Source organism: Pan troglodytes, chromosome 4 (genome assembly GCF_028858775.2).
Source record: "Pan troglodytes isolate AG18354 chromosome 4, NHGRI_mPanTro3-v2.0_pri, whole genome shotgun sequence".
NCBI lineage: Eukaryota > Metazoa > Chordata > Mammalia > Primates > Hominidae > Pan > Pan troglodytes.
In genome coordinates this window covers 89,246,702-89,270,987 of record NC_072402.2, presented here as the reverse complement: position 1 = coordinate 89,270,987, position 24,286 = coordinate 89,246,702, and the positions used below count along the sequence as shown (strand labels likewise).

Below are 24,286 nucleotides of genomic sequence, written 5' to 3'. Positions count from 1 at the left end.
GTTGTTTAAAAATGGGTAGAACTTGTGCCTTCACCCTCTTCCTCCTGCTCCAGCCATGTAAGACATGCCTCCTTCCTCTTTGCCTTTCACCGTGATTGTAAATTTCCTGAGGCCTCCCAAGCCATGCTTTCTGGACAGCCTGCAGAACCATGAGCCAATTAAACCTCTTTTCTTTATAAATTACCCACAAAGACACAAACTTCATGGCTCAACCAAAAAATCACTCAAGATAATCTATAGACTTAAATTTCCAAATATAAAATTGTAAAAGTTATAGAAGAAAACCTACATGGATTTGGGTTGGTGATAAATTTTTAGATACAATAGCAAAAGCAAGTCCATAAAAGAAAAAAAATTGATGATGTGGACTTTATTAAAATTTGAAATGTCTACTCTGAAACATCCTGCTACGAGAATGAAAAACCAAGCCACAGACTGAGAGAAAATATTTATAAAACAAACCTGAAAGGGATTTATATGCAAAATATACAAAGAAATTCTAATGCTCAGCAAGAAGACAACACAATTAAAAGGTAGACACCTCACTAAAAAAGATAAGACAACAAACAAGCATCCAAAAGAATGCTCATGGCACTTGTCATAGGGAAAAGCAAATTAATGCAACAATGGTATACCACTGAGCATCTACTAATGTGACTAAAACCTTTTTTTAATGTAATAAAAATTACAACAGGAGGCTGGGAACAGTGGCTCATCCCTGTAATCCCATCACTTTGAGAAGCAAAGTCGGGAGGATCACTTGAAACCAGGAGTTCAAGACCAGCCTGGGCAACATGTGAGACCCCCATCTTTACCAAAAATTAAAAAATAAAATAAAATTAACCAGCCCTGGTGGCACACACCTGTAATCCCAGCTGAGGTGGGAGAATTGCTTGAGCCTGGAAGGTAGAGGCAGCAGTGAGCAGTGTTCGCACCACTGCACTCAGCCTGGGCTACAGAGCAAGACTCTCTCTCAAAAAAACAAATAAATAAATAAAATTAAAATAAGTTGCAACAGGAACTCTCGTTCAATGCTAGTGGAATGCATAATGATACAGCAACTTCAGAAAACAATATGGCAGTTTTTATTAAAGTTAAACATACTCTCACCATAGAGGCACTCCTAGGTTTTGGGGGGTTTTTTGTTTGGTTTTGTTTTTTGTTTTGTTTTGAGATGGAGTCTCACTCCCAGCTAATTTTTTAATTTTTTGTAGTCGGGATCTCCCTATGTTGCCCAGGCTAGTCTTGAACTCCTGGGCTCAAGTGACCCTCCCACCTCAGCCTCCCATGTAGCTTGGACTTAAGGCACGGACCACAACACCCAGCTAATTAAAAAAACATAATTTGGTAGAGATGGGCCTCAATATGTTGCCCAGGCTAATCTGAAACTCCTGGCCTCAAAGAGTCCTCCCTCCTTGGCCTCCCAAAGTGTTGGGATTACAGGCATAGGTCACTGCATCCCACCTTTGATGTTTTAATCAAGTTATTTTTTGTTTTTGAGCTTTAAGACTTTTTTTATAAGTTTCTGGATATTAACTCCTTATCAGTTATATGATTTGCAAATGTTTTCTCCCGTTCTATATAGGTTGCCTTGTCACTGTTGATTGTTTCCTTTGCTACACAGACGTTAAGTTTGACGTACTCCCATCTATCTAATTTTGCTTTGGTTGCTTATGCTTTTGGTGTCATATCCAGAAAGTAATTGCTCATTCCAATGTTATAAAGATTTTACTTTTTTTCTTCTTGGAGTTCTGTACTTTTAGGTCTTAGATTTCAGTCTTTAATTTATTTTGAGTTAATGATAATAGATAATGCATCATACGGTAGCATTCCATATAATGGAATGATATGGTTTGGATCTGTGTCCCTGTCCAAATCTTATGCTGAAATGTAATCGCCAGTGTTGGAGGTGGGGCCTGGTGGGAGGTGATTGGATCACAGGACAAACTTCTTATGAATGGTTTAGCACCATCCCTCTTTGGAACTGTATAGTGAGATCTGGTTGTTTAAAAGTGTATAGCACCTCCCCGCCTTTCTCTCTTCCTCCTGCTCTGGCCACGTGAAGTGCTGACTCCCCTTTCACCTTCCGCCATGAGTGTAAGTCTCCCAAGAAGCCAAGCAGGTGCCAGCATCATGCTTCCTGTACAGCCTGCCGAACAATAAGCCAATTAAATCTATTTTCATTAGAAATTACAGTCTTAGGTATTTCTTTATAGCAGTGCGAGAACGGACTAATACAGATGCCAATCCCCCAGGCTCCGTATCTCCTTGCAGGAGACTCTGGCATTAGCTGACCTCTGACCCAGGAGACAGCAGGGGCAGCTTCCCTGTGGGACTTGGGTGCCTCTGTTCTGCAAGTCCTCCTGCCCACTGGCCCCTCCCAGGGCCCATGCCTAGCCACTCTGCAAGAGCAGGTGCACACACAGTGCAGCCTCTGCAGCCCAGCCTGAGTGCATCGCTCCACCTGAGTACCTTCCCCGTGACCCAGGAGTACATTGGATTCCCCAGCACAGCGAGAGCCCAACCTCAAGCCATACTTCTTGGTGTCCCCAGGGCTGTGGCACGTAGCTAGGGATACCGGGGGCGGGGGGGGGGGAGATCTGTGGCCAGCGCTTGAACGGGGGGAGGAGCCCCCACTCTCAGAGCACTGAGAGAGGTGAGACATTTGGGACACTGGGCAGCGAGGGAGCGAGGCATGCCTCCCTCCAGAGGGCCAGTCCAGAAAAGGGGCGACCTATGCAGCCTCTGCCCGAGGGAGCCCCGCAGCCCAGAACACCTAACAAAAGAAACGCAGGCAGCCGCCAGTGATCACAGGAGGCTCCCCCAAGGCCCAGGAGCTGGTAAAGGGCTATTGCTCTCCCGTCTCACCGCAAAGCACGCCTGCGAACGCAAAGTACAAAAGAGCCTTGCTACCGGAGATAGCAGCCGTTCCTCTTAAGCACCATCTATTGGATCACAGCCCTAACTACAACACCAAAATTGGCCAGCTAATACAACATCTGTGAAACCAAGCACAATTCACCCACACGTAAGGGTCCTGTACAGAACCCTGGCCCTATGAAGCATCCAGAAACGAAGCCAGCTGACAATACCCAACTTACAGCACAGTTAAAGGAACACCAACCCTCCCAGATGAGAATCAGTGCAAGAACTCTGGCAATTCAAAAAGACGCAGTGTCCCCTTAGAAGACCCAGGCCTGCGGAGGGACGTGAGGAGCAGCCCCGACTCCCGACTCAGTCGCAAACACCGGAGTTGGGGAAAACCAAGTAATAAAACCCTCGAAACTGCGCCTGTGCGCCGGAGGGTTACACGCAATCGCCTCTGGGAGGCGAGGGACCTTCCTCAGGGGCGAGAAGAGCCAGGCCCCTCCCCCACCTCCTGAGCCCAAAACCGGGTTGTGCCCGTGACTGACAGGCAAGGCTCCGCCCTACTCCCCGCCCATTTAGCGCCTCCTGACTGCCGAATGGCGGGCTCGCCTTGGTCTCCGTGCTGATTGGCTGGCAGCTGTACAGCCTGGCACTTCGCCCTCCACCACATCTCACCTCGTGAGGGACTCTGAGAGGACGCCCGGCCAGGGTGAATACCGCGGCAGGAGAGCACGGGAGACTGTGAAGAGCATGGGGAGCCTTTGTCGTGCAGCGTGAAACCCTTGTAAACCCTCATCCCGAGACCTTCAAATTTTAGCTTGGGAGACCCCAGATCCCCTCACCCTGGGAAGCTCCAAATTCTCTCAGCCTCAAGAGACCCCAAATCCTGCCACCTTGAGGGATTTAAAATCCCCTCAGCATGAAACCCCCAAAGTACCTCAGCTTCAGAGACTCCAAATCCCTTCACCCAGGGGAACAGCGAATCTCCTAATGCTTAGAGCACCAAATATTCTGAGCCTGAGAAGCCGCAATTCCCCTCACCCTAAGGCAACCCAAATCCCTCAGCCTGAGGAACCCTAAATATCTCACCCACAGACAGACCAAATTTCCCCAACCTCAGATAACCTAAATAGCCTGAAAACTCAATCCCTTCAGCTTCAAGGAGCAAATAACCTCAGTGTCAAAGACCCTAAAACCCCTTAATGAGAGATCCAAATCTCCTTTACCTGAGACCCAGAATTTCCTCAGCCTCAAAGATCCCAAATCCTTTCATCCTGAGGAACCCCAAATCCCCTTAACCTGAGGAATCTCAAATCCTGTCAGCTTGAGCACTCCAAATCTCTTCAGCTTAAAAGACCCCAAATCTCATCCTGAAAAAACCACAGATACTATCAGCCTGAGGGATACCAAAGCTCCTCAGCTCGAGATACCCCAAATTCCCTCAACCTGAGAAACCCCAATTTCTTTAGTCTAAGACATCTCAAATCCCCTCAGCCTGAGGGACCCCAAATCTCAACCTGAGAAATAACTTCCCCTTAGAGATGCAGACTGCTTTACTCCTGGATTTTTCTAGAATCCTCAGGTAGAGGTCCCCAAATCCTGTCTATGCGAAATGTTCATTTTGCCTCGCTGAAACAGAACTCTGCCCCTCAGTCTGACCCAAGTCTCAGCAGTCGGGGGGCCTCAAGGTCTCCTTGGGACTCCTCTGGCTCTCACACCTCAGGACTCCCCTCAAACACCGGTAGCTACAACCCTCCAGGCACCTGTGCCACCCTTCTCCAAATGAGCCTAGCTGCAGGGGAACTAAAAGAACAAAATCCAGCTTACATTAGGTGGTAGCTCATGGCCAGTGGAGGCCTTCCCATCCCATCAGTACCCTCAAATCTCCTTGGGGTGCTCGAGACCTCACCAGGAACCCACATCTTCCTGCTCTGAACACCCAGCCAGATGGAGAAGACAGAGCCTGGTTCTGGGTAGTGCTCAGGGCTGTTGCCCCCTCTCAGCACCTTCTCCTTCCACAGGAGCCTTTGGCCTAGGAGCTGGGAGACTCAGGGCCCTTCTCACACTCAGAATTGGAGCAGGGCCTTCGAGACAGTCCCAGCACCATGAGCCCTGAAAGGTCCCAAGAGGAGAGCCCAGAAGAAGACACAGAGAGAACAGAGCGGAAGCCCATGGTGAGAAGTGGAGGAGGCGAAGCTGGACTCCTAGCAGGAGCTGATCTCTGGAGTGCTGCAGACTCCTGGCCTGTACCCTTGGGGGACCCTATCTGAATGTGCATGGAATGGGGGCAGCTGGTCCTGGCCAGGACATGGGGGAGAAAAGAACACTAGCATCAGCAACTGCTCTGTGTTAGCAGAGAGCTAGGAAAATGCTCAGGGTCTGCTCAGTTAAACGGGACACAATCTGGAGAAGGAGGGAAGATCTTTATGTTTCACAGAGACTCCCAGAGGCCCCAGGCTATGTCCTACACACAGGGTAGAGGAAAAGGACCATCTTGATGTGTACTAGTAAATCACTGATGGAATCTGTTACTTCCTCTAGGTCAAAGATGCCTTCAAAGACATTTCCATATACTTCACCAAGGAAGAATGGGCAGAGATGGGAGACTGGGAGAAAACTCGCTATAGGAATGTGAAAAGGAACTATAATGCACTGATTACTATAGGTAACAGGAAGTTCTGGGAACAGACCAGCCTGGGAGACATAAAACAGGTCTTTGGTCCCTATATTATTTTAGTTCTCAGGTGGCGGCATCTGCCCACAATTCCCTTTTCCATGTAGACAAATCTGGAGGGAAATTTTGTTATTTTGCATCAGTGTGGGGCTGAGTGTGGATATTGACCATGCAGAGGTCACATCTTGACCTTGTTCAAGACTCTCCCAGCTCATCAGACTGAGCAGCACTGGCTTTGTGGTGCTTTCCATTGCCACTGCCCTTTGTTCCTTCTCCCAGCTCTTCCATTTTAGAACAAAATTTTTGCTTCTTTTCAGGTCTCAGAGCCACTCGACCAGCTTTCATGTGTCACCGAAGGCAGGCCATCAAACTCCAGGTGGATGACACAGAAGATTCTGATGAAGAATGGACCCCTAGGCAGCAAGGTAAGAGGGAAGGGAAGTAGGATTTTTTTTTTTTTTTTGAGATGGAGTTTTGCTCTTTTTGCCCAGGCTGGGGTGCAATGGCGTGATCTTGGCTCACTGCAGTCTCCACCTCCCAGGTTCAAGCGATTCTCCTGCCTCAGCCTCCCAAGTAACTGGGATTACAAGCATCCACCACTACGCCCAGCTAATTTTTTGTAAATTTTTTTTAGTAGAGATGGGGTTTCTCCGTGTTGGTCAAGCTGGTCTCGAACTCCTGACCTCAGGTGATCTACCCATCTTGGCCTTCCAAGGTGCTGGGATTACAGCCATGAGCCACCACACCTGGCCTATTTTTATTTTTTATTTTTTTGAGACCAGGGTCTCCCTCTGTTGTCCAGGCTGGAGTACAGTGGTGCAATCTCGGCTCACTGCAGCCTCTGCCTTCCGGGTTAAACAATTCTCCCACCTCAGCTTCTCGAGTAGCTGGGACTACAGATGTGCACCACCATGCCCAGCTAATTTTTGTATTTTTTGTAGAGCTGGGGTTTCACCATGTTGGCCAGGCTGGTCTTGAATTCCTGGCCTCAAGTGATCCGCCTGCCTTGGCCTCCCAAAGTGCTGGGATGATGATGATGATGATGATGATTGTTACTATTATTACAGACAAGGTCTCACTCTGTCACCCAGGCTGGAGTGCAGTGGTGCAGTCATAACTCACTGCAGCCTCAAACTCCTGGGCTTAAGCGATCCTCCCACCTCAGCTTCCCAAAGTGCTAGGATTACAGGCATGAGGCACCGTGCATAGCCCCCAGGAAGAATTAGAAGTGACCTCCTGGCCAGGCACCGTGGCTCACACCTGTAATCCCAGCACTTTGGGAGGCCAAGGTGGTCGTATCACTTGAGGTCTGGCATTTGAGACAAGCCTGGCCAATATGGTGAAACCCCGTCTGCACTAAAAATACAGAAAAAAAAAAAAATTAGCCGGGTCTGGTGGTGGGTGCCTATAACCCCAACTACTCAGGAGGCTGAGGCTGGGGAATAGCTTGAACCTGTGAGGCAGAGGTGGCAGTGTGCCTAAATTGTGCCACCACCCTCCAGCCTGGGCAACAGAATGAGAAGACTCCATCTCAGGGCGGGGAAAAATAGTGACCTCCTGAAACCAGCCTGGGTTTAGGTCTCAGCTACATTTCAGAATTTAACAAAGGAAAAAGAATCTTCCCTCAAAAGCATAAATGTTCAACAAACAAGCAAAATGCAAGACAGTATATACAGTAAGAGGTTATTCATATAACGTTGTTTGTTTGTTTGTTTTTTGTTTTTGTTTTTGTTTTTGAGATAGAGTCTCATTCTGTTGCCCAGGCTGGAGTGCAGTGGCACAATATCAGCTCACTGCAACCTCCACCTCCCAAGTTCAAGCGATTTTCCTGTCTCAGTCTCCTGAATAGCTGGGACTACAGGCATGTGCCACCGCGCCAGGCTAATTTTTGTATTTTTGGTGGAGATGGGGTTTTGCCATATTAGCCAGGCTGGTCTTTAACTCCTTACCCACCTCAGTCCACCCGCCTTGGTCTCCCAAAGTGCTGGAATTACAGACATGAGCCACCACCCCAGGCCTCATATAAAGTTTTAAAACTTGTAAAATATATATAGTATTTATAGATACAATAATAAGTGGTAAATGTATAAAACCTAAATGTGAATAAGAGTGCCAAATTCAGAACATTTATCATCACAACAAAAGAAGGAAGGGCTGGCAGGTGGCTTCACTGTGGCTTGGTTAGTTTTTTTTATATGTTTTTATTTTTGTTTTTAAATTTTGAAGTAAACATAAAAAGATCTGAAACAATCGTGACAGAATGTTGACATTGGACTGAATGGTGATGGATGTATAGGTTTTCCAGTACCATTCTCCATTGTTTTCTATATGTTTAAAATTTGTCATTTTTTTAAATTGTTTTTGCTAAACATTGTTAATACATCATAGAACAATGAAAGCAAACTTAATTAAACTGTAAATCCACGAAAAAGCCTTCTAATACCAATCTCATAATAGTTTAGTTATTGATTTAAATTTCTTAGAAGAAATAATATTAAGTAAAGATATATCATTTATGTACATTTAATCATACTATGTAATCCTCTTATACCAAAATGAATCTACTTCTTTGTCTCGATTCTGGAGCGGGTTTGAGAGAGCTGTTTAGTTTCCCTGATCTTTCCCATATGTCACTGACCAGAGACAGCATCAGGTAAATAAAATAATGTATCATAATTATAAAATAGAAGTGTGAAGCTCATTTCCTCTTCTACTGCTTGGTTAGGAGAGTTTAGAAGTAAAAAGAGTCAATCTGCCCAAACTAGAGAAAGCAACTTGGATTGGGTCTACGATTTCCCCATCTATGGATTTTAGATTCCTTAGGACCTAAAAATGGTGTAAGAGGTATGAAAGGCCAGTGTTTGCTTTTCTGCCAATGTTTTGACATGAAAAGAATGGCTCTTTAGAGGGAATCTATCTCCCGTGGTTTACCACACATCTATACATCTTTATCTGAACTCAGTTAAAATCCCCAATTTAAGTTAATTTATTTTTTACTGTGATAAGAAATCATATAACATATATTTACTCTTCTAACAATTTTTAAGTGTACAACTTTATTAATTATATGCACATTGTTGTGAAATAGATCCCTAGAACTTTTTATCTTGCATGACTAAAACCCTATACCCATTGAACAATAACACCCCATTTCCTCCTCCCTGCAGCTCCTGGCAACTGCAATTCTGTTTCTATAAATTTGATTACTTTAGATACCTCATATACATGGAATCAGCCATTAAATATTTGTCTTTTTGTGACTGGCTTATTTAATAACTTAGCATAATGTCCCCAAGATTCACCCATGTCATAGCATGTGACAAGATTTTCTTCTTTTTTAAGGCTGAATAATATTCCACTCCATGTATATACCACATTTTTAAAATCCATTCATTTGTCAATGGATATTAGGTTGCTTCACCTCTTGTCTATTGTGAGTAATGCTGTAATAACTATCAGTGTGCAAATATCTCTTTGAGATCCTGTTTTTAATTCTTTTTAATATATTGTATACCCAGAAGTGGAATTTCTGGATCATAAGGTAGTTCTGGTTTTAATTTTTTGCGGAAGTGCTATACTGTATTTTACAGTGTCTGCACCATTTTACATTCCCACTACTATGGTTTGAATGTGTGGAAGTTCATGTATGGGAAACTTAATTGCCATTGTAACAGTATTAAGAGGTGGAGCCTTTAAGAGGTGAATTAGGTAATGATAGCTCCAACCTCATGAATGGATTAATGACACTATCACAGGAGTGGGTTAGTTATTGCAGGAGTGGGTTCCTGATGAAAAGGATGAGTTGGGCCCTTCCCTGTCTTTCTCTCTGTCTCACAAGCACACTTACCCTTCCACCATTTCATGATGCGGTTTGAAGCCCCTTGCAAGATGCCAGGGCCATGCTCTTCAACTTCCCAGCCTCCAGAACCACAAGCCAAATAATTCTTCTCCTTATAAATTACCCACTCTGGGCCAGGCATGGTGGCTCATGCCTGTAATCCTAGCACTTTGGTAGGCCGAGGCAGGTGGATCATGAGGTCAGGAGTTCGAGACCAGCCTGGCCAGCTTGATGAAACCCCATCTCTACTAAAAATACAAAATTAGCCGGGCATGGTGGCATGCACCTATAATCCCAGCTACTCGGTAGGCTGAAGTAGAAGAATCACTTGAACCCGGGAGGCAGAGGTTTCAGTGAGCCGAGATCACACCACTGTACTGCAGCCTGGGCAACAGAACGAGATGCCGTGTCAAAACAAAAACAAAAAAAACCACACACACACATAAATTACCCACTCTGTTACATTCTAGGAAAGCAGCAGAAAACAGACTAAGCCACCTACCAACAATAAGCAAGTGTTCTAAATTTCTCCGCATCTTCGCCAACACTTGCTATTTTCTGTTTTTTTGACAGAGGCTATCATAACAGGATAAGTGACATCTCGCTGTGGTTTTAATTTTCATTTCCCTGATGATTAGTGATGTTAAGCATATTTTTATATGCTTCTTAGCCATTTGCATATCTTCTTTTGAGAAAGGTCTATTCGAGTTTTTTGCCCATTGTATTAGTCAGCCCAGGCTGCCACAAGAAAATACCACACACTGGGTGGCTTAAACAACAGAAATTTATTTTCTGACATTTCTGAAGCCTGGAAGTAAAAAATCAGAGTGCCAGCATGGTTGGGTTCTGGTGAGGGGTCTCTTCCTGACTTGTGGGCAACCTCCATCTCACTGTGTATTTACGTGAATTATTTGTGTTCCCACATCAGGAAGGAGAAGGAATTTCTTCCTCTTCTTATAAAAGCAATAATATCTACTAGAAGATTTTTTTTTTTAGACAGCCTCACGCTGTTGCCCCAGGCTGGAGTTCAGTAGTGCGATCTCAGCTCACTGCAAACTCCACCTCCTGGGTTCAAGCAATTCTCCTGCCTCAGCCCCCCACGTAGCTGGGACTACAGGGGCACACCAGCTAATTTTTGTATTTTCAGTAGAGATGGGGTTTTACCATGTTGACCAGGCTGGTCTCAAACTCCTGGCCTCAAATTATCTGCCCACCTCCTCGGCCTCCCAAAGTGCTGGGATTATAGGCATGAGCCACTGCGCCAGGCCAAAAGCACTAATGTCATCCTAAGGGTCCCACCCTCATGACATCACCTATCCCTAATTACCTACCAGTGGCTCCATCTTTAAATACCATCATATTGAGGTATTAAATATGCTTCTGCATATGAATTTGGGGGAAACAAAATTCAGTCCATAGCACTCATTATTTAATTATTTGTTTTGTTGTTGTTGTATTATAGGAGCTCTTCATATATTCTGAATATTAACTCTTTTTTTTTTTTTTTTTTTTTTGGGACAGAGTTTCGCTCCTGTCGCCCAGGCTGGAGTGCAATGGAGCGATCTCAGCTCACTGCAACCTCCACCTCCCAGGTTCCACCGATTATTCTGCCTCAGCCTCCCGAGTAGCTGGGATTACAGGCACATACCACCACGCCCAGCTAATTTTTTGTATTTTTAGTAGAGGCAGGGTTTCACCATGTTGGCCAGGCTGGTGATGAACTCCTGACCTCAAGTGATCCATCTGCCTCGGCCACCCAAAGTGCTGGGATTACAGGCAAGAGCCACAGCGCCTGGCCTGGATATTAACTCTTTATCTTCTTTTTTTGAGTCAGAGGTCTCACTATGTTGCTCTGGCTGGTCTCGAACTCCTGGGTTCAAGTTATCCTCCCACCTGAGCCTCTGAATAGCTGAACTATAGTCATGTGCCACTGCACTCAGCAACATTAACCCTTTATCAAATATATGGTTTGCATATATTTTCTTCCACTCTGCAGGATGCCTTCCCACTCTGTTGAATGTTTTCTTTGCTACACAGAAGTTTTTAAATTTGATGTAGTCTTATTTGTCTATTTTTGCTTTTATTGCTTATGCTTTTGGTGTCATATACAAGAAGTTATTGTTCATTTCAATGTCATAAGCTTTTCCTCTGTATTTTCTTCTTGAGGTTCTGTACTTATAGGTTTTACATTTCAGTCTTTAATCTATTTTGAGTTAATTTTTATATGAGATATGTGGTAAGAGTCTGTCTTCTCTTTTGCATATGTATATCCAATTTTCCCAACACCATTTCTTGCAGACTGTCCTTTCCTCCATTGTGTAGTCTTGGCATCCTTGCTGAAGATCATTTGACCGTATACACAAGGGTTTATTTCTGGCCTCTCTATTCTGTTCCATTGGTCTATATATCTGTCTTTATACCAGTACCACACTTTTCTGATTGCTGTAGCTTTGTAATACGCTTTGAAATCAGGAACTATGAGGCCTTTAACTTTATTCTTCTTTTTCAAGATTGGTTCAGCTATTCTGAGTCCTTAGAGATTCTATATGAATTTTTGGATATTTTTCCATTTCTGAAAATAATGGCATTGGCATTTTGATAGAGATGGCATTGAATCTATAGATCATTTTGATAGTATGAACATGTTAACAATATTAAGTCTTCAAATCCATGAACACAAGATGTCCTTCCATTTATTTGTGTCTCCTTAAATTTCTGTCGGCACCGTTTTGTAGTTTTTAGTGTTCAAGTTTTTTGCCTCCTTGGTTAAGTTTATTTGTAATTATTCTATTCTTTTTGATGCTATTGTGGTTGGGATATTTTTCTTAATTTCCTTTGTGGATTGCTCATTGTTACTAAATAGAAACACAACTGATTTGGGGTGTTGATCTTGTATGGTGAATTCATGTATTTTTTTTTTTTTTTAGACGGAATCTGGCTCTGTTGCCCAGGCTGGAGTGCAGTGGTGTGATATTGGCTCACCGCAAGCTCCACTTCCCTGGTTCACGCCATTCTCCTGCCTCAGCCTCCCGAGTAGCTGGGACTACAGGCACCCGCCACCATGCCTGGATAATTGTTTGTATTTTTAGTAGAGACGGGGTTTCACCGTGTTAGCCAGGATGGTCTCGATCTCCTGACCTCGTGATCTGCGCACCTCAACCTCCCAAAGTGCTGAGATTACAGGCGTGAGCCACCATGCTCGGCCCGAATTCATGTATTACTTCTAACAATTTTTTGGTAAAAATCTTTATAGTTTTCTTTTTTTTTATTTTTAAGATGGGGTCTTGCTCTGTTGCCCAGGCTGGAGTGCAGTGGCACTATCTTGGTTCACTGCAACCTCTGCCTCCCAGATTCAAGCGATTCTCCTGCCTCAGCCTCCCAAGTAGCTGGGACTACAGGCGCCCACCACCACACCTGTAATCCTAGCACTTTGGGAGGCCAAGATGGGCAGATCAGGAGGTCAGGAGATCAAGACCATCCTGGCTAACATGGTGAAACCCTGTCTCTACTAAAAATAAAAAATTTAAAAATTTAAAAAATTAGCTGGGCATGGTGGTGGGCGCCTGTAGTCCTAGCTACTCAGGAGGCTGAGGCAGGAGAATGGCATGAACCCACGAGGCGGAGCTTGCAGTGAGCCAAGATTGCACCACTGCACTCCAGCCTGGGTGACAGAGCGAGACTCCGTCTCAAAAAAAAAAAGGTTGGGGGGGCTTTTCTTTTATGACCTTTTTATGTTAAAGTGATTTCCTTCTATTCCTAGTTTGTTCAGTGTGTTTGTCGTGAAAGGTCAATTTACATTTTAAAAATTAATGTAATAGATACCTTATTAGGTATACCTTAATAGACAGGATGAAACAAAGATGAAGTTTTATCTATTTTTTTAAGTCTTAAGAAAATTAGCAATGCCTCTAATAGAAACATAGGCCTTAATGATACTTCAGAAAACATTTCCAAATCGCCTTTGGATAATACTTGGAATCATCACTCTCTGATTCAGAATTCTCTGTCTCTAATGAGAAACTCCAGAGTTAGGCCCGGCATGGTGGCTCACGCCTGTAATCTCAGCACTTTGGGAGGCGGAGGCAGGTGGATCACCTGAGGTCAGGAGTTTGAGACCAGCATCGCCAACATGGAGAAACCCTGTCTCTACTAAAAATACAAAAATTAGCCGGGTGTGGTGGCGTACACCTGTAGTTCCCAACAACTCGCAAGGCTGAGGCAGGAGAATCGCTTGAATCCGGGAGAGGGAGGTTGCAGTGAGTGGAGATTGAGCCACTGCACTCCAGCCTGGGCGACAGAGGGAGACTCCGTCTCAAAAATAAAAAATAAAAATAAAAAATAGAAGAGAGAATCTCTAGTGTTTGGAAACATTTACCAACCAAACCACTGATTTCTCATCACCTTTTAGTCAAACCTCCTTTGATGGCCTTAAGAGTGGAACAGCGTAAACACCAGAAGGTAAGTATTTCCCAAATCCTATTGACAAGAAACCTTCCTCATGGATCCAAACACAGGTAAGAGGAGGAGAATGTACAGACTATCATAGGAACTAATGCCTTCTTTTCCTGATCTCTTTAGCACAGTGTCTGACATCATCATTATTTTAAGAGTTAATAAGAACAGCAACAATAATTGCTACCATGGTGTTATTTTCTCAGTATTTTCAGACTTTATTTTAAGCATTTTACATGAATAAACTTTACATATAGTTCCTATTCAACTTTATATATAGTACCTATTAAGTAGATGTTGTAACTATAGCCATTTTACAGATGAGAAAACTGAGGTATAAAAATATTCAGTTATATCCCTGGGTTCACATTCAATGTTGGTGCAGTCTAATCCAAAACTCCTTCTCTAAAGCACTTACAAGATCATTAACACAAGATCATTAAAAGTTTCATAGTTTTATAAAGTTTATGCTGTCTTACCCGTATGTGTTACATCATTCGTCCAACTGACTTTTCAACTTCAGTTTTTCTCTGTTATGGTAAAGTGAGATTTGCACTAAAACACTCTGATTAAGGGAAGCTTCCAGGTAAATAGACAGTTCATACTGTGTTTGGTCCCAGAAGGAGATAGGGTCCCTACCCTCATAAGGGACCCATTCTGATCAGAGGAAACAGCTTCCAGCCCTGAGGAGTTTCAGGTTTGAAGACTGAGAAACAACAAATAAGAAAATGGTTTAGGACTTCATATAGGTTACATCCTATTAAGTAAAAATATATTCTTCTGGAACTGATTTCAAATGCTCATTCCTGCAGAAGGCAGTAACAGCTCCTTCCTCTGGGCTCCAATTAGGGAACTGTCATGTTGTTTGGAATTATTTGTTTAGCCTGCCTGCTGCCTCTTCATTGTGAGCTCTTCAGGAGTCTGGTCCATATCTGATTCTTCTCAGAACTCCCAAGCCCAGATCAGGGCCTCTGAGAGCCTCCTTAGTGTTTTCTGAATGACTGATTCCAAGTTTATGAATTAAACGATAAGTAACAGGGTCAAGGAATGCTGAAAATATCTTTGAGTTAGATTTCAACTGTAGAGATGTTATCAGGACTATGAGATAATTTTCATTTGTTTGTTATTTTTCTGGGTGGTAGGGGGGTGATTTGAGACAGAGTCTGGCTCTTTCGCCCAGGCTGGAGTGCAATGACTCAATCTCGGCTTACTGCAGCCTCCATCTCCTAGATTAGTGCGATCCTCCTGCCTCAGCCTCCTGAGTAGCTGGGACCATAGGCATGCACCACCATGCCTGGCTCATTTTTACATTTTTTGTAGAGACAGGGTTTTGCCATGTAGCTCAGGCTGGTCTTGAACTTCTGGGCTCAAGCCATCCTCCCACCTTGGCCTCCCAAAGTGCTGGGATTACAGATGTGAACCATTGCACCCAGTCTGTGAGAAAAATTATTTTTTCTTTTCTTTTTTTGAGACAGAGTTTCACTCTTGTCACCCAGGCTGGAGTGCAGTGGCGTGATCTCGGCTCACTTTAACCTCCACCTCCTGGGTTCAAGTTGTTCTCCTGCCTCAGCCTCCCAAGTAGCTGGGATTACAGGCACCTGCCACCACACCTGGCTAGTTTTTTGTATTTTTTGTAGATACGGGGTTGGCTAGACTGGTCTGAAACTCCTGACCTCAGGTGATCCACCTGCCTTGGCCTCCCAAAGTGCTGGGATTACAGGTGTGAGCCACTGCACCTGGTGAGAAAAATTATTAATCTCACATTCATACTGTAGTAAGTAGTTCAAAAAACACTTTGGTGAACATTATTATCTTTCATGTTCACTACAATATTAAGATTTAGCGCCAGGGGCAGTGGCTTACACCTGTAATCCCAGCACTTTGAGAGGTGGAGGTGGGCAGATCACCCAAAGTCAGGAGTTCGAGACCAGCCTGGCCAACATGGTGAAACCCCATCTCTACTAAAACTACAAAAATCAGCTGGGCATGGTGGTGGACACCTGTAATCCCAACTACTCGGGAGGCTGAAGCAGGAGAATTGCTTGAACCTGGGAGGTGGAGGCTGCAGTGAGCTGAGATCGTGCCACTGCACTAGAGCTTAGGCAACAAAGTGAGACTCCCTCTCAAAAAAAAAAAAAAAAAAGAATTAGCATGGTCTGAGTGCGGGGGCTCATGCCTATAATCCCAGCACTTTGGGAGGTTGAGGTGGGTGGATCACTTGAGGTGAGGAGTTCGAGACCATCCTGGCCAACCTAGTGAAACCCCATCTCTAATAAATATACAAAAATTAGCTGGGTATGGTGGCACATGCCTGTAATCCTAGCTTCTCGGGAGGCTGAGGTAGAAGAATCTCTTGAACTTGGGAGGTGGAGGCTGCAGTGAGCTGATATCGTGCCACTGCACTTCAGCCTAGGCAACAGAGCGAGACTCCTTCTAAAAACAAACAAACAAACAAACAAACAAAAAACATGTATGCCAATTTCTGGATCAGGAAACTAAAGAGAATTAGCTAACAATACACCCTTATTCAAGCAGACAAGCAGAATTGGTACAGGAACTAATTAATCTAATTCCAAAGCCAAATATTCTTTCCAGGATATGGCAACATGCAACTTTGACATCATTTTCTTGGTTGTCTAGATATATTTTTGCCAATTGTCTCTTTGTTCTGTTCCCAATCTTACTGCTCTATTACCTCATTTTCCAGATGTGCTTTGTCCCTCTGTGCTTTTCTACATTTCCCCTTCCATCAAAAGTCTACTAGTTTATGGAAGATTCCCTCCTTCTCTTTGTAAGCCCTTACCCCCTTCTTTCACAGATCTTGTTGATTCTCCAGCTAGTCTTCCCAAGTATTCCTCCTCCTTCCCTTTGACTTACACAGAACATTTTAGAGAAAGTTGAAAGAAAGAGCCTTAAGACATGGGTTAGAGTCCCAGATTCACTACTCACTTAGACCTTCTCTTTTCCCTCTAGTATTTAGACACTCTAGGTATTTTCAAGGTTTGAACATTAACTAGAGTCATGCATATGAAAACATGTTGCACCGTAAAGAACTAAAGAAATTCATGTTGTCTTTTAATATGTGACTCTCACATTAAAGGGAATGCCCAAGGCATCATTCAGTAATGAATCTAGTTTGAAAGAATTGTCAAGAACAGCAAATTTACTGAATGCAAGTGGCTCAGAGCAGGCTCAGAAACCAGTGTCCCCTCCTGGAGAAGCAAGTACCTCTGGACAGCACTCAAGACTAAAACTGGGTAAGAAAAAATATTTGGGGGGGACTTTAGTCCCTCTATGTCCTCTAGAAAGGTTGATGAGTATGGTCTACCCATGTGGGGTGGACTTTGCATAGGCCTGGGCTTAAGCTGGACTCAACTGTGAGACCAGAAGGTAGATGCAGTATTTTGTTAAAATTATTTATTTATTTGTTCACTGAGACAGAGTCTCACTCTGTTGCCCAGGCTGGAGTGCAGTGGCGCAATCTCGGTTCACTGCAACCTCTGCCTCCATGAAAATAGATGTTTTCTTGCCTCAGTCACCCGAGTAGCTGGGATTATAGGCGTGCGCCACTGTGCCCGGCTGATTTTTGTATTTTTAGTAGAGACAGGGTTTCACCTTGTTGACCAGGCTGGTCTCAAACTCCTGGCCTCAAGAGATCTGCTCACTTCAGCCTCCCAAAATGCTGGGATTACAGACTTGAGCCACCATGCCCAGCCTTGGATACAGTATTGAATAGCATGTAAGAACATTAACTTTGAAGTCATTCACTTGGGTTATAATCTACATAGAAGCACTGGGGCCTTGGGCAAATCTTATAAATTCTCTGAGCTCCTGAATGGTAATCTGTAAAATGAGACCAAGTATATATAGACCAAGTATATTGTTTGAAAGCATTAAATTAAATATAAATGAACCGATACATGCAAGGTGTCCAATAAGTACCTCTCTGATAATAGATATTCTTTTGTGCATTTCTACATTTCCTCTTCCATCACATGTCTACTAGTTTGTAGAAGATCCCCTATAGAGATCATACTTTATCTTAGTGTTGTATGTCCAGGCCTTTGTTCAATGCCTAAGATGTAATGTGACCTCAAGAAATATCTTCCAAATGAATAAATGCATGAATGAACCATTTTGTAAGTAGGAATGTTGGGAAGTTAATGGTATAATGAGAACAGCCAGAAACTAATATTAAATAGGCATCTGCAGTCAGTGTGGGTATGGGGTCTAAGTCTCTCTGAAGCAGTCGTTAAAGAGGGGGACACTAGAGTATGTAGAAAGGTAGATGCTAATTTGATGGTAGATTTCACATTTTCTTATGAAACAAGGACAAACACCCCAGATTCCCAATTTTACCCATCTACTCTTCTCCAACCTAGAACTCAAGAAGAAGGAGACTGAAGGAAAAATGTATAGCCTGAGAGAAAGAAAGGGTCATGCATACAAAGAGGTCAGCGAGCCGCAGGATGATGATTACCTCTGTAAGTGACACTTTTGGCCACTCACACAGCTTGCTGTTATGTCCTGGTGCAATAATTTCATCATTTGGCCCACAAATCATTCCCTTACTCTAATGAATTAGAGTACAGGATTAGGGCTAAATAATGTGAATGCCAAGCTCTTTCTGAAGCTCTTATATCAAGGAACATGCATTACAACTTTCCTAATCTCTGCTTCCCTCACTTCCAGATTGTGAGATGTGTCAGAACTTCTTCATTGACAGCTGTGCTGCCCATGGGCCCCCTACATTTGTAAAGGACAGTGCAGTGGACAAGGGGCACCCCAACCGTTCAGCCCTCAGTCTGCCCCCAGGGCTGAGAATTGGGCCATCAGGCATCCCTCAGGCTGGGCTTGGAGTATGGAATGAGGCATCTGATCTGCCGCTGGGTCTGCACTTTGGCCCCTATAAGGGCCGAATTACAGAAGACGAAGAGGCGGCCAACAATGGATACTCCTGGCTGGTAAGAAGAGCCTGCCATTTCCCCTGTTCTGTCTTCCCACATCCCTTCTGTGCCTTTGGTGGGACATAATCTTCTACATGTTAGTATATAGGTAAGGATAACATGGTTAGCTCTGTATACTCAAGGGTCTTTGCATGAACGTGGAACTCCTATTTAGAGATCAGAGGTTACATGGGAGCAGAGTGGTACAAAGACAAAGAAGTGCATGCTCCCTGTGGAGCTTCTGCTCTGATTGGACAAACCAACTCAGATGTGTAGATAGATGATGACTAAGGTGCATACCATGTGGTCTCAATTGGCAGCTGAAGCTATGCAGGCCCAAAGGCCATTGATGACAGTGGAGTAAAATAATTCTTCTGATTTTTACCCTCTAAAAAGCCTTTGCCTTATTTTTCTGAAACTCAGATCACCAAGGGGAGAAACTGCTATGAGTATGTGGACGGAAAAGATAAATCCTGGGCCAACTGGATGAGGTAAGGCCAGTAGCTCTCTGAGTTTCAGAGAGAACCTTCATCTCTCACAAAGCTGGATTTCCTTCCTTATCATTATGCCTCCCTCAATGATTTTCACATTCCCTATTTCTATTTTTCTCCATATAATGCTGTTTTATACTATCAACATTTAGAAATAAAAAATAAAAATATAGATATTACGATTTATTGGTATCAAAACATAAATATGTATGCTAGACAAAATTGAGGCACCAAGATAAACCTTGAGAAGCCTAGATTCACGGGGGACTCTGAATTCATGCTTTAATTTATGTAATCCACGTTCATTAAGCACTTTGTATGTTCCAGGTTAGGAAGTGAGGTTCACTACTTGAACAGAAGTGAGCTGCAGGATGACTCAGCCCCTTTCCACAATGGGCTCTCGTTCTATCAGAGAATAGAAAAATGAATCAACTATTACTGTTCTATGTTATTGGGCCGAGAGAAAGAGACTTCTAAGTTTCTCTGGGATTCTGGGGAAGTCAGGTGAATGGCACCTGAATGAACTGTAGGGTGATTAGAGGAAGGCCTGTCAAAGAAAGATGGACTTGGGCTGAGTATAGAATGATGTGCACTAATCTAGAAGCAGAGTACATGATCAAGCACCAAGTTCTGTGGTATAAAACAGAATTAATTTAGAGTTTAGAGAAGCTAGAAGTCAATGTGTTTTATGGCCAGTCAAGGTGGAGGTAAGTCTGGAGTTGGGCTTTGAAAAAATGGTTGATTAGGCATGGCAGGGAAACATTCTAGGCAGGATGAACACTGTAGTCAGAAGTGCAAGTTCATATGACATTGTGAAAGAGATTTAGGAATGAGCAGAAGGTTCCCGGAGGAGTGGTGGGGGAGTGGTCAGCACTAGACCATGGAGGCCTAGACCAGCAGGTGATGGGCCAGACCTGGATCTGACAGATACTGGGAACTCACTGCCTCTTTTCTTTCCCTTTGCCTGCCTTGACCCCAGGTATGTGAACTGTGCCCGGGATGATGAAGAGCAGAACCTGGTGGCCTTCCAGTACCACAGGCAGATCTTCTATAGAACCTGCCGAGTCATTAGGCCAGGCTGTGAACTGCTGGTCTGGTATGGGGATGAATATGGCCAGGAACTGGGCATCAAGTGGGGCAGCAAGTGGAAGAAAGAGCTCATGGCAGGGAGAGGTAGGCATCACTATTACTCTTTTAAAAGGACAGGAAAGAAAGAATTATCCTAGAGAATTTTCATGGTTTAACTCTTAAGTACAGTAAAATGCCATCTAAAGTCAGTAAGATTTCAAATCAGTGGCTTCCAAAATTAAACATTCACGTTATATACCTTTGCCTCTTTGGAACAATTTTTATATTTTTAAATCTTTGTTCTGATTTTATATTCTAAGTACTTCATGCACAAAGTATATAACAGCATATAGTGCTGAAAGACTTAAAGAGAAAAATCAAGTTCTCAAATACCTACCAGCTCTCCCAACAAGGTAGTTTCTTCTGGCATTTCCTTGATATTTCCTAATGATATGCATGTGTTGTTATTCATTCATTAATTACCTCAATTAGCTGTCATGTGAATTCCTACTCAGTGCCAGACCATGTTGCAGGAAGTGTAAATACAGATTGATCAAGACAATCAGAAAAACTGCTCTTGACATGTGAATTAGGGAACCATATGATTACATACAGACATATGTGTAATATCAGACAGTGATTAGTGCTTTGAAGAAAATGAATCCAGAAAGAATACCTGGGGATCCGTGTGAGGTGAGAGTAGAGTGTTGCAGGGGATTGTCAGGGAAGATTTCTCTTAGGAGACAGCATTTGAGAAGTGCAAGTGCCTGTGGGCCAAGGGTTCCAGGCACAGGGCGCAGCTAGTGCAATGGTCCTAAGGCCAGAAAGAGTTCAGCTTTGGTTCATTTTTGGAAAATAGGCTGCAGTGGGTCATCCCCTCAGAGCTGCTCCGGTTTCCAGATGAGAGAGAATGGTTGGCAGGATGAAGGTGGGGAGCACGGAGGTAAGTCTGAGTAGGGATATATTTTGAAACAAGACTTCCTATTGTATTTGAAATGGGCTCAGACTGAATGAAATATGTCAAAAATGAATACTTGATGGGCAGCCTGAGAGAGAACATATTCTCATTTCATGATTTGTGGAATCTGAAATGGAATCCATGCACCTAGTTGGGGTAGCAGGACCCAGAGTCCTTTAGTCAGTGGGACCTGGACCACTCTGTGTTGGCCAACCTGAATCCCACTTCCTGATGGAGAACCAGGCACATAACAGTCCTCAATTAAATATGTCCTTTTGAATGAGGAGACTCAAATTCAGATTTGCTCGCACATCTTCTCTTTAACCACATTTGTGGATCTCCAGACTGAGGGCTGTTAATAGATCCTTTTCCCCTCTTAGGAAGTCACTAAGGACAATCTCACCTAAGTCATCAAGAGTGTTATTTCTCAATAGAATAAAATAGCTGAAGACCTCATGTCAGCAAAAGTGCCCAGGGACCAGGGAGGGAGGATGTGGCAGAGGGTGATCAGGGAAGGCTTTATAGGACTTGGAAAATACCTGCAATGTGGGGAAAAGGTCACTGCAGTTCCATCTATGTAAGGAGTGACACTGCCCTGATGCTGGTTGAGGTTACCTAGTCTGGCAGATATGTAGAAAAGGCCCAAGATGTGGGATTTCTGGATTTTTTAAGATGTAGTGAATAAAAGTGGAATGGAAAAATGGACTGTAAAGGTCCATCCAGCACTTGGTGGGAAACAGCTTGCATTGTTAACATATGAAGAATGATTGTTTCTTCATTTGATCTTCATACCTGCATATGTGGTAAGGCCTGAACAAAACATCTACCCTGACCAAAAACTTCCTCTTTCAGAACCAAAGCCAGAGATCCATCCATGTCCCTCATGCTGTCTGGCCTTTTCAAGTCAGAAATTTCTCAGTCAACATGTAGAACGCAATCACTCCTCTCAGAACTTCCCAGGACCATCTGCAAGAAAACTCCTCCAACCAGAGAATCCCTGCCCAGGGGATCAGAATCAGGAGCAGCAATATCCTGATCCACGCAGCCGTAATGACAAAACCAAAGGTCAAGAGATCAAAGAAAGGTCCAAACTCTTGAATAAAAGGACATGGCAGAGGGAGATTTCAAGGGCCTTTTCTAGCCCACCCAAAGGACAAATGGGGAGCTGTAGAGTGGGAAAAAGAATAATGGAAGAAGAGTCCAGAACAGGCCAGAAAGTGAATCCAGGGAACACAGCCAAATTATTTGTGGGGGTAGGAATCTCAAGAATTGCAAAAGTCAAGTATGGAGAGTGTGGGCAAGGTTTCAGTGTTAAATCAGATGTTATTACACACCAAAGAACACATACAGGGGAGAAGCCCTATGTCTGCAGGGAGTGTGGGCGGGGCTTTAGCTGGAAGTCACACCTCCTCAGTCACCAGAGGACACACACAGGGGAGAAGCCCTATGTCTGCAGGGAGTGTGGGCGGGGCTTTAGCGTTAAGTCAAGCCTCCTCAGTCACCAGAGGACACACACAGGGGAGAAGCCCTATGTCTGCAGGGAGTGTGGGCGGGGCTTTAGCCAGCAGTCAAACCTCCTCAGTCACCAGAGGACACACACAGGGGAGAAGCCCTACGTATGCAGGGAGTGTGGGCGGGGCTTTAGCGTTAAGTCAAGCCTCCTCAGTCACCAGAGGACACACACAGGGGAGAAGCCCTATGTCTGCAGGGAGTGTGGGCGGGGCTTTAGCGTTAAGTCAAGCCTCCTCAGTCACCAGAGGACACACACAGGGGAGAAGCCCTATGTCTGCAGGGAGTGTGGGCGGGGCTTTAGCGTTAAGTCAAGCCTCCTCAGTCACCAGAGGACACACACAGGGGAGAAGCCCTATGTCTGCAGGGAGTGTGAGCGGGGCTTTAGCCAGCAGTCACACCTCCTCAGACACCAGAGGACACACACAGGGGAGAAGCCCTATGTCTGCAGGGAGTGTGGGCGGGGCTTTAGCCAGCAGTCACACCTCCTCAGTCACCAGAGGACACACACAGGGGAGAAGCCCTATGTCTGCAGGGAGTGTGGGCGGGGCTTTAGCCAGCAGTCACACCTCCTCAGACACCAGAGGACACACACAGGGGAGAAGCCCTATGTCTGCAGGGAGTGTGGGCGGGGCTTTAGCGTTAAGTCAAGCCTCCTCAGTCACCAGAGGACACACACAGGGGAGAAGCCCTATGTCTGCAGGGAGTGTGAGCGGGGCTTTAGCCAGCAGTCACACCTCCTCAGACACCAGAGGACACACACAGGGGAGAAGCCCTATGTCTGCAGGGAGTGTGGGCGGGGCTTTAGCCGGCAGTCAGCCCTCCTCATTCACCAGAGGACACACACAGGGGAGAAGCCCTAGGTCTGCAGGGAGGATGAGTAAGTCATTAGTAATAAAACCTCATCTCAATAGCCACAAGAAGACAAATGTGGTCACCACACACTTGCACACCCCAGCTGTGAGGTGGCTTCAGCGGAAGTCTGCTGACCCCTTATATTCACCGAGAGTATAAAGAGATCGGAAATAACTAATTAAACAAATCCGCCACTTTCATGACTAGAGATGAGGAAGAACAGGGGATAGTTCTGTAAGTGTTCGGGGGACATCAGCATGTGTGGTTCTTTCCCGCACCAATCCCCTCCATTTTTTGTTTGTTTTTTGCTCCTGTTCTAATAAATTTTGTCTCCATACAAATCTGAACCCCAAGTGTGTACCTCATTATTCCCTTATCACTGAAGGCAAGAAGAGTCCAGAAGGGCCACAGAGAACTCATGTGTTCAGCTCAAGACTCCACAGGAATTCAACCCCCAGAAAGACATAAACTTGGAGTCCGTCTGGTTTAATTATTGGAGAATCAATTCCCAAGTCCAGGAAGAGAAATGTAAGATTCTAGAAAGTCGCAGCAGGAAAGGGAGTTCCCTGGTCTCCTGGGAAGTGTGGCCTCTTCTCCTAATGGACCCCTCTCCTCTGCTGCCATACT

General features: G+C 44.4%; 1 protein-coding gene across 6 annotated transcripts in view; it reads left to right on the top strand.

Moving 5' to 3' along the window:
• The window catches only part of PRDM9 (PR/SET domain 9), an 84,833-nt gene extending 60,827 nt beyond the window's left edge, over positions 1–24,006 (top strand). For 2 of the 6 annotated variants that reach the window (XM_054684441.2, XM_054684440.2), the window contains 11 exons: positions 4,890–5,042; positions 5,410–5,533; positions 5,860–5,967; positions 13,789–13,838; positions 16,933–17,089; positions 18,215–18,316; positions 18,525–18,796; positions 19,202–19,269; positions 20,249–20,442; positions 21,197–21,280; positions 22,148–24,006. In XM_054684441.2, the coding sequence (XP_054540416.2) occupies positions 4,974–5,042; positions 5,410–5,533; positions 5,860–5,967; positions 13,789–13,838; positions 16,933–17,089; positions 18,215–18,316; positions 18,525–18,796; positions 19,202–19,269; positions 20,249–20,442; positions 21,197–21,280; positions 22,148–23,667 (2,748 nt within the window). In that variant the 5' untranslated portion in view covers positions 4,890–4,973 and the 3' untranslated portion in view covers positions 23,668–24,006. Of the gene's footprint in view, positions 1–3,437; positions 3,653–4,889; positions 5,043–5,409; positions 5,534–5,859; positions 5,968–13,788; positions 13,839–16,932; positions 17,090–18,214; positions 18,317–18,524; positions 18,797–19,201; positions 19,270–20,248; positions 20,443–21,196; positions 21,281–22,147 lie in introns of those variants that run through there. The other 4 variants (XM_054684442.2, XM_016953502.4, XM_054684444.2 and 1 more) reach the window with 4 other exon arrangements.
• Positions 24,007–24,286: the final 280 nt, after the last annotated feature.